Source organism: Lycium ferocissimum, chromosome 7, assembly GCF_029784015.1.
Source record: "Lycium ferocissimum isolate CSIRO_LF1 chromosome 7, AGI_CSIRO_Lferr_CH_V1, whole genome shotgun sequence".
Lineage (NCBI taxonomy): Eukaryota > Viridiplantae > Streptophyta > Magnoliopsida > Solanales > Solanaceae > Lycium > Lycium ferocissimum.
Window position 1 is genome coordinate 46,772,560 of NC_081348.1, and position 10,614 is coordinate 46,783,173.

Below are 10,614 nucleotides of genomic sequence, written 5' to 3' on the forward strand. Positions count from 1 at the left end.
ATATACTTTACGATGATTTTTTAGGGAAAATGGGGCCCTCAAAAAGTTGGGGCCCCAAGTCACTGTTTTACTGGACTTATGGTCGAGCCGGCCCTATGCTATATATATGTACATGAAAACTTTTTTTTGCGCGGATTGTCCTTTATTTGGGGTGGTCTTTAATTTTTGCCCTTCAAATTGGTGGTCTTTAAATTTTTGCCCTTCGCTTAATACCCCGAAGTTCTGGGTTCGAACCCCAACTCAGTAAAAAAAAAAAAAAAAGAAATTTTCCCAAGGCAGATGTTTGGATTCGCAAGGCAGAGTTTCGCCTCAAAACTCTGCCTTAAGGAAGAATTTTGCAAATTCAGTTCATGCAAAACTCTGCCTTAAGGAAGAATTTTGCAAATTCAGTTCATGCAAAACTCTGCCTTAAGGCAGAATTTAGCTACAGGCCAAAATTCTGTCTTGCGAATCCAAACTCTACCTTGCGAATTTTTTCAAATTTTTTGACTGAGCGGAAGTTCGAACCAGAAAACAAGAGATTCTTAGCGAAGGCTAAAAATTAAAGACCACCAATTTGAGAGATAAAAATTGAAGGCCACCCCCCAGCAAAGGACAATCCTGCAAATTGCCCGCATGAAAATGAACCGAAAGATCACATACAAATAAATAAGAAAAGTTTTGCACCCTCTTCTTCCTTGGGCCACTCTGACTTGGGCTTTATTTTGGATCTGTACAATTCGGACCAACAGCGGCAAGTCCAACTCCAACACTCATTTACTGGATGAATCCATGTACTACTCTACCTATACAATGCTATGTTATATAGGTTGAAGCGCACGAATATCCGATTTTGGGACACTCATTTAAGTCATATTTGCAATGCTTAAGAGTTTGCAAGTCTATCCACTTCGAAATAATATGAAGTCCAAAATGTCAGCAGTTTCATGTGGCTGAAGTGAGTAAGAGTTTGCCTGATTTCAGTTATTTTTTTGCCTGAAATTTAAGTACTTTTGCCTAAAGTTTATGCACATATGATTGAATTTCAGCCGTTTTTGCTTGAACTTTAGGTGAAAATGCCTGAATTTCATCCATATGTAACTTCAAACACTGAAAAGCTGAAGTTGTTTCAAAGTGGCCGTAGACGTGCAAAAAATTTGAAAAGTAAATACATGTTAAATAGTGTGGTATCTCAGTAGATTAGACTACCCCGTGAAACTTTTACAAGTACTGTAGTATATCATACTAATCGATCTAACTAGCTGCAATTGTATGAATAAAAGAAATAGCTGCAAGTATAACTGTATAATCCAAGGATATCAAGCAAACTAGAATTAATATAATCATTATATTAAAAGAAAATAAATATCAACAATCAGTGCTAAGTGCCATATCTGAAACTTATAATGGTTCATCCGCATCTTTAAAAAAATTAAAAAAAAATAAAATAATTCCAATCCGCTAATAAAAGAAAAGTAATTGCAAAAAATTGTGCATGGATGATCCAATTAATCTGGTGCTACTTTTAACTTTCACCTTAATTTATAAAACCCTACACCCAGAAAAGCGGATTTTATCAATTGTCAACTTTATATATGGTGCTTATCTGTTGTTACTCATAGCCACTCATAGCCACCCCTATTAAAAATATTTTAACAGCATACATCTATTAGTATATACAGAAGATAATTATTTCAATTAGCACATCAAAGTCAACACATGGATATCCACCAAATGTCAAATTGTTTTTGCCAAACAAAAATAAAATACTAAAGCAATGATCCATCAGCTGGATCAGAATATGTCATGGATAAATAAAAAACTTCAAGGTTCTTTTATTCTCGTTTCACCTTTTTGGATTGTGTTTATGTAAGTTTGGGTTTGATTTTGATTTAGGTCGTGATAAACAATTACTAGGAGTTTGAAAGTTTGGATTAGTTTTTTTCTTGAAAAGATTTCTCAAAAATAGTACTTTTGTTAGTTTTGATGAAAAAAAAAAAACCTACCTCAGCTAGCTTGAATTGGTCGTGTATTATCTCTGCTTAACTACTGGTTTAAGACCCTACACTTGAATTACGGATCGTAGAAATTATGGCAAAACATATAAATATCTTGGTTTCCCTAGATATCCTCTAAAAGATATATGTCGATAACTCTGTTTAGCTAACCTCTAGCCGTGTTTGTTTTTCCCACAAGAAACATTAGGAAAGAAAACTTTTTTTTACCTACACCGATAATTGTGTATTTATAGGTAATCAATTAGGATTTAAATTGAAAGTTAACTAATTAATGAGCTAACATGCTAACTACTAACTAGTGCCTCTTATGGATGAACCCGACTCAATAATATTTTCCAACCGTTCTAATTTCCATATAATAATTTGACTTGATATTTTTTGAAAGACAAAAAGGTCTATTTATTCAAACCAAGAAACAATGTTAGTGGTCTTTTAAAACAAAATTTAAAAACATTTTAAAACCAAACTGGCTTAAGAATAGTACAACATTATTCTTATACATCTATTAATTAGCATGATGTGTTATCTATCTAATGACTAATAAAGTTTATTATTACTTCATAATTCTCTTTCACCAAACTTTTTAATCTATTAATATATCTATTTCGTTGCCTACAACACAAGTCTCTCGCCACCCGCCGAAGGAAAAGCAATGTGTGCCATGGTGGTTAGCTAGAATGGGAAAAATTGAAGTGCGTCCCTTTAGGAGCCGTTTGGACATAGTTTGAAACCATGAGATGAAAGCATGATTTGAAACCATATTTGGACATGCAATTTGAATTTCTTAAGTTTATATTTTTTCTTAGAGACATAAAAGCCCACAAGTTGTGAATATTCTCCATTCTTATACAATCTTACCACATGAACAAGTCATAGTTGATAACAAAATTAATAGGCTACTAGAAGGCCTTTCTAAAAAATACAACATCAATTGATCAAACTTTAGTTCAATAAAAAAGAAAATTTAACATGAATAGTAATGTAACTACTCTTTAATATAATCCTCCCACATGGTAGACATAAATAAAGGTTGGTAAATGATTGGTAGGAGTAATTGTTAAAAATATCTACCAACCTATGGGTCTATTTTTACAAAATATAAACTTAAGGGTCAAGTTTTATATTTAAAATTTTTGAAACCCCGAATCATCTAACCATGGTTTGAAACCATGAGATGAAATGCATGTCCAAACACTGATTTCATCTCATGATTTCAAACCATGGTTTCAAATCGCATGTCCAAACGCCTACTTAAATAAAGTATATATAAATTCAACAAAACAAAAGGTCATGGACTAGTAGATATATTCATGTTCTTTTTTAATTTTGTCAAAATGACGGGAAGAAAAACAATAAACAATAGTATAGAACATACAGGTCATTGATCAATATTATGAAGCAGAACTTTAGAGCAGCAGTGAAGTAATATTTTTCGAGTGACTAATAGGTACTTACTGATTCGAATCGTGAAATCAGTCATTACTTGCGTCAGAATAAGCTACCTACATTACACCATAAGGTGCAATCTTTCTCCGAACCTTGCGTGACACTTGATACTTTGTGACCGGGATACCCTTTATTGATCAGTATTATATAATGTCTGGTATTATCAGAAAAGATTTGCTTCATGGACGATGATTTTAGTATGGAGCAAAAGACGAGAGTTTCTTGCGGGCCCTCTGAAGCGAGAGGAGAAGCATATATGTTTCCTAGTGTTGGTAACTATTAATTTATTTTTTCGATTGAGATAGGAAAACATTTCTTAATTAATTAAAGCTAGTTTTAGAAATTAATCATATATATTGGTTTTTGACTTTTTGGGTTGTGTTTTATAAATCCTTCTATCTCAATTTATATGTTGCAACACTTTCTTTTTTAGTTTATCCTAATTAAAAAAAAAATTTATATATTTAGAAGCAATTTAACTTTAAATTTCTCATTTTATCCCTATTGAGATGATTTATATCAACAAAATATCTATGTCTTTTAGATCACAAGTTTTAAAAAAAACCTTCTTTTAACCCAACCAAAATGCATCACATAAAATAGGACGATGGGAGTTGTCTATAAGCCGTCTACCATCTTCGTGTCCGTGACCTCCATGGCGGCTTAACAGATAAATAAGATTAAGAGGAAATTAATTAAACAAATAGTATGTTTTGGCGAATATTCCTCGCCTCTTGGGTTGTTTATAAAGGATTTTAATTAGCATTGTTAGCAAGTAATATACGAATCACATGTCAAGAATTTTATTAAGTCAATAGCTACGTGAACGTGGTAGGTCCAAAAGTTGTTAATTAAAATTTGCAAATCTGACTACGGACTAGCTTAATATATATAGGTTAGTGTTGTAAGCTTTATATTTTAATGAAGGATAAAATTCACAAATAACAGATTTTTTAGCTCCTATAATTGAAAAATGATCATTATCCTGAAATTGCAAACTCCACGAGTTAAACTCTAATATAATGTCCTGAAAATTCAATTGTGGAATTAATTTGAACCTCTATGATAATAATTATTTTTCAAATATGGAGTTGAAAAGTAGCATTTCCACAAAAATGGATTTGTATCCTCGTCTGTAAATATCGTATTGGCTCTAATCCAGTAGCAAAATGATTAGACGGTGCTTTCTCAGAAATGAAATTCTCGAAGAATTAGCTAATTAAACTCCAATGCTAATTAAATTACTGATTCAAACTCCAACGCTAATTAAATTAATGATATTTTAAAATGTAAACCGAATTGAAAAGGGAAAAAAAATAAACCATGGAAGAAAAATTGTAAATTACAAAGCCCACAGGAATATGTAATTTTTATGTCCCTTGTGCTTTCTCGATTCTAAATCCTTAATTAGAGGAATGCATGTATAGTATTTTTTTTCTGTTTCCTTCTGCATGTGATTCAGGCACCTAATATTTTAATTAATGAGACACGCTTTTATCAGTATTTCATAACAATTTGTGTCTAGAAATTTTTGTAAAAAGTATTTTCGAGTGTCGAGTGACACAAGACATGTGAAGATTTATATTTTATGATCAGTATACTATTAATCAAATGGATAAATAATTATAAATATGTACTTTGGCGACTTTAATTAAGTCTTTTTAGTTTCATTTGATATAAGTCTAAACAATAAAATCACAAAATATATTAAAAGTTTTAATCAATATAAACATGTTAAATGAAAGAAAGATCGGTTAATATTAAATTTTGCTTGAATGTAAAAATCATAAATTCTTTTTTTGACATTTGTGGTACCAAAAAAGTAAACAAGATAAATATTAAAAGAAGATTTAGTAGATTTTGTTTGACGGTAACAACAACATAAAAAAGAAAAAGCCAAAGTAAGTACTTGAAGTCAATGTCGGGGCTTATATTTGTGCTAGTAGTTTAAGAAAGAAGTATAAATATTTGGCAAGTCTATAGACTGACATGAAATTTGAGCAAGTGGACAGCGATATTAAATACTACTAGTGTGAATAATTTTACACTGTAGTTTAATCTGTTGTAGTGAGTTACATACATTCCTTGTCATGATTTTTTTTTTTTTTTGGGTTAAACATATACTTCATATATACATATATATAACATTCCTTGTCATGTTATAAACTCACATTTTACTAGTAAATGTACCTTTCTAGTTAGGTTGATTATGTTATTAAATCTTTTACACGATCAACATACAACGTAAACTAACGATTATATTTCCACCATCTCAGGCGATCATATTTTCTTTATATTGAGATAATTTGTAGAAAAAAAAAAAATCTTTTTAGAGCATTCAGTATACAGAATTCATCGTGGGTGTACCCATTAAGGAAGCTAAAGTACTCCTTACCGTGGGGAGATTGGTTTTAGTTATACCATTTTCATATGAGATATATAGGTAAAAAATAACACCAGATATACGATAAGTAAAATATAAATTTTTCTACAAAATTATTTTCTTCTATTTAACTATAAATTTTCATAAGATATCATTTCCTTAAATCTCTCGGACATAAGCACAAAGATTAAGTTTTTTTGATAGGATTCCTAAAGGGGGAATTCTAGGGAATCACAAACACCAGTAGAAACACGGAATTAAAGATAGAAGAAATTGGGGATGAGAAGAGAAGATAATAAAAGCAAGACCCAAACTTGGCTTCTAAGGTTTGGAAGTTCTTGGCTCGGCTTTTAGTACAAGGCCTTAGATAAAATTAAGCACTTGAGCCATTCCGTATCGTATCATTTTTGCTCTTTTTATCAGTTGAAAATATAAAGGAAAACATGAACCGCACATGAAGATACATTTAGTATAAGCAAAAGAAGGAGACGTGTGAGATGGAACATCTTGAACTAGTAGTGATTATAGAAAGTTGAAAAGTATACACTTGTACTTAATCAACATCAGGCAAAAATTTTAATTTTGTTGAAGATTATAGTCTCACCTAACTTGGAAAAAGAGAATGACAATATAGCATATATTTCTAATTGATTTTGATGAAGTAATTGTAAATTTTCGAGTTACGTTTTCAACATCAGGCAAAATTTTTAATTTTGTTGAAGATATAGTCTCACGTAACTTGGAAAAAGAGAATGACAATATAGCATAGATTTCTAATTGATTTTGATGAAGTAATTGTAAATTTTCGAGTTACGTTTTGCCCATGTAAATAGAACATAAATTGGTTCATAGTCCGGTATGGTGTACTATGGAGAAAGATTGAAAACTTTTTCCATTCTAAAATCACTAACGTAACTAAGATTTACATATTATGCTCATTTTGTTTGACTATCAAAGAGTGTAAGATAGTACTAATATAATATACTATATCAAAGGTTGTGGTGAAATGGTAAATATTCCTCCATTCTTAATTAGTGGTCTAGGATTCGAATCCTGGGTATGAAATTATCTTTAATAGGGAGCGTCTTACTCCTAAAGTAGGGCTTTTCAATGCAAATTCAAATTAGTCGAGTTTCAAAATGGGTACCTGCAGCTACCGAATGGTAAAAACAAAATGGAAAATGATAAGTATAGTACTAAAAGTCATGCAATAGTTATACTAGATATGATTTTTTCTTCAATTTTGACGAAAGAAGATCAAAGCAAGATTTCTAAGAGACAATATCCCAACTACAATATCGTCATAATTAACGTTGAGAAGTTGTTTTCCTATACACAATAAGTTAAACATTTGGTCCTTCCGATTCCGCATATCACGGAAACTTACTGCACCGGACTACTTTTTTTTTTTTTTTTTAAAGTTAAACATATGTTTTATTGGAGAACTTAACTATGACAATTTTATGCAATACGATATTATGTTTTCTGGCAGAGATTGTAAAAGGGCAAAATGTTAATTTTCAAAGTTCTTTTTCTTTCTAGAATCCTATTTCCAAGATATTCAAGAATTCAAAACATAAATGAAATGTCAGCAGAATATTTAAGTTGAAAACGTTATTGTTGGTATATGTGGCCATTCTCTGGCTTCATACAAATAATTTGACTTCCCCTATTATACAAAAATTGATAGTTGTCGGTTGTGTCTAGAAGTCTCCTATTTTGTTTTGATCTCTTTTTAATAGAAAATTCACAGAGATTATCCTCCATACAAATGCATGGTTGATTTACAATCTAGTCATATTGTCACTTATTCACGAACGGGAGTCTTGATGTAACTATAGAATTATTTTTATGTGGCCGATACGTTATGAGTTCAAGTCGTAAAAAAAGTTAATGAGGCTTGCTTCAAGAAGGTGAATGACTACAGTACACAAACTTAGGTTGCAGCCTCTTCTTTGAATTCTACGTGACCGTAAACATGTTTCATGTACGTACCGATTGTCTTTTTTTTTTTTTTTTTTTTGAATCAGTTTGCGCCAGGAAGATTACGTTGCTTACATTACACAACCTTGGGGTACAAGTCCTTCCTCCTTCGTGCACTAAGTTGCCTCTTTTTCAGAATCAGCCACTACTATTTGCATTAATAGGGAGGTTGTCTACATTCAGGGGCAGAGCTAGTCTTTCCGGCGTGGGTTCGGGCGAACCCAGTAACTTTGGTCCAAATCATATATTTGTATTAAATTTTTGTCAAATATGTACACATTATTAATTTAGAACCCAGTAATTTTAAAGAATTAAAACCTCGAACTCACAAGCTTTAAATCATGGCTCCCTTTCTGTCTACATTACACTATCTTGGAGTACAATATCCTTCCCGAACCTTGGCTGAACGTGACATGTTTCATGAATTATTTATTTAATTACTTTGTCACTTATCATGTAAACTAGCTAGTTATTGGTACAACTTAAGATTAGGCACTATATATCAGATGATGAGTGCATATAATGCAAATGTAAACTTGGCAAGAGATAATTGCAATTCAATTAAAAATACTATTGTGATGAAAGTAAGACCATATGGTACAACCTTAAAATTAAAAATGATGACTAATTAACCACTTGGAGAAAAGCTAATTAGCTGAGTTTGTACATTGAAGTTTGGACGCGATTAACCAACACGCCGAGTCTCTTATTTTCATTTGTTCTTATTTTATTCTATGCCAACTTTTTTCCTTGTACAGGACAAACACGTCGTAATTACACAATCAAAGGAGAATAGGTATGATGATATATTTCTATAAATACCCAAGACATGCCACCAATAACTCAAGCTAAAAGAAAACTTTATGTTCTCTACTTCTTAATTTCCTTTTCCACTTAGCCAAAAACAAAAGGAAAACGATCATGAAGGTGAAAATAGAAAGTTCAAGAATCATTAAGCCTTCCTATGAACATACCCCTCCTCCAACAACAAGCCACATTCCCCTTAGTGTCTTTGATAAGATCACATATGAGGCTCAAATTGCTTGCATATACGCCTATCGCCCTCCCACCCCACCAAATACCGTTATTGAATTGGGTCTTCGAAAAGCCTTAGCTATTTATCGAGAGTGGGCTGGAAGATTAGGCAAAGACGAACATGGAAATTCAGTAATTCTCCTGAACGATGAGGGTGTTAGATTCGTCGAGGCATCGGCCAGTAACACCCTTGATCAAGTAATGCCCTTCAAACCTTCACCATATTTGCTCAACCTACACCCTAGCTTGAATGATGTGAAAGAATTGGTGCAAGTCCAAGTAACTAGGTTCACTTGTGGCTCCTTGGTGGTTGGCTTTACCGCGCACCACACAGTGGGAGATGGCCATTCCACTAGCAATTTCTTGGTTGCATGGGGCCAAGCTTGTCGAGGCCTCAAAATCAATCCACTTCCTCTTCATGACCGTACAATTTTTACCCCTCGAGATCCTCCTCTCGTCGAGTATCAGCATAAGGGGGTTGAATACATGTCTAAGTCAAAAAAAGAGCAGTCATTCATTGAGGTTCATGATATATCAGAAGATGTGGTTGTACACAAAGTTCATTTCACAGTTGAGTTTCTCGCAAAGCTTAAAGCCAAGGCTTCTTCCATGAATGGCAATAACAAGCCTTATAGCACATTCGAAAGTCTCCTTGCGCATTTATGGAGGGCCATAACCAAAGCTCGTGGACTAAGTGGATTCGAGACTACCCAAATAAGAATTTCTGTCAATGGCAGAATGAGGCTGACTCCAAGAGTACCCAATGAGTACTTTGGGAACCTAGTCCTTTGGGCATTCCCAACAACAAAAGTGAAGGACCTTCTGCGAGAGCCTCTTCCATATGCAACAAAGCTCATTCATGATGCTGTTACAGAGGTAAACAACAACTATTTTAGATCCTTCATTGACTTTGCCAATACCAAAGCGAAGGAAGAAGACCTTGTCCCCACAGCGGACATGAACAAGCACATTCTTTGCCCTAATATCGAAGTGGACAGTTGGTTAAGATTTCCATTCTATGACTTAGATTTTGGGACCGGTTGCCCTTACATTTTCATGCCTTCTTATTTTCCAACAGAAGGCATGATGTTTCTTTTACCATCCTTCATCGGAGATGGAAGTATCGATGCCTTCGTTCCTCTATTCGAAGACAAGTTGCCCGCCTTCAAGAAAATTTGCTATTCCTTGGACTTGCTTGCAGATTAAAAACTTCAAATCTGCTCTTACTTTTAAAAAATAATAATTAGTCGTCTTCATCAAAATAAATATCAATTTTGTCACACAAAGGAATCGTTAATTTCCTATGGTTAGCCTTCTAATTCCCTACTTGTAACAATTTTTGTATGCATACCAGCATATGAATATTAATTAAATACAGAGATGTATTATTTTCACAATGGCACGTACTGTCAATGATCCTTCTTTTTTTGCTGTTCTAGTTTTTGTTTCCAACAAGTTCTCTGTCTATTGTAGGAATCTCAATAATTTGTCAATATGTAAAGTAGAGGGTTGTCACGTATTTACATAAATAGAATTTAATAATGCATGTTCACATGTGATCCTCCAAATTATCACCTACCAGCTCTACGGCTGATATTATAATAAAATTTAGTGCTTGACTTAATATTTGCCAGCAATATATATTATCTGGCAAACTCTGTGAGCAACTAAATGATAATCGATGTGCTGTGAGGAAGGAGAAATTTTTAATTCTGATTAGGGAGCGCTCCATCTTTAGTAAATTTTATTAGGCACGATCTGAAATATGAT

General features: G+C 32.9%; 1 protein-coding gene across 1 annotated transcript; it reads left to right on the forward strand.

Annotated features, from left to right (window-relative positions):
- The first annotated feature begins 8,642 nt into the window (after positions 1 to 8,642).
- LOC132065401 (agmatine coumaroyltransferase-2-like) lies at positions 8,643 to 10,282 on the forward strand. Its single transcript, XM_059458792.1, has one exon. It carries the CDS (start codon positions 8,731 to 8,733, stop codon positions 10,048 to 10,050), a length of 1,320 nt encoding a protein of 439 aa, XP_059314775.1. The 5' UTR covers positions 8,643 to 8,730; the 3' UTR covers positions 10,051 to 10,282.
- The last annotated feature ends 332 nt before the right edge of the window (positions 10,283 to 10,614 follow it).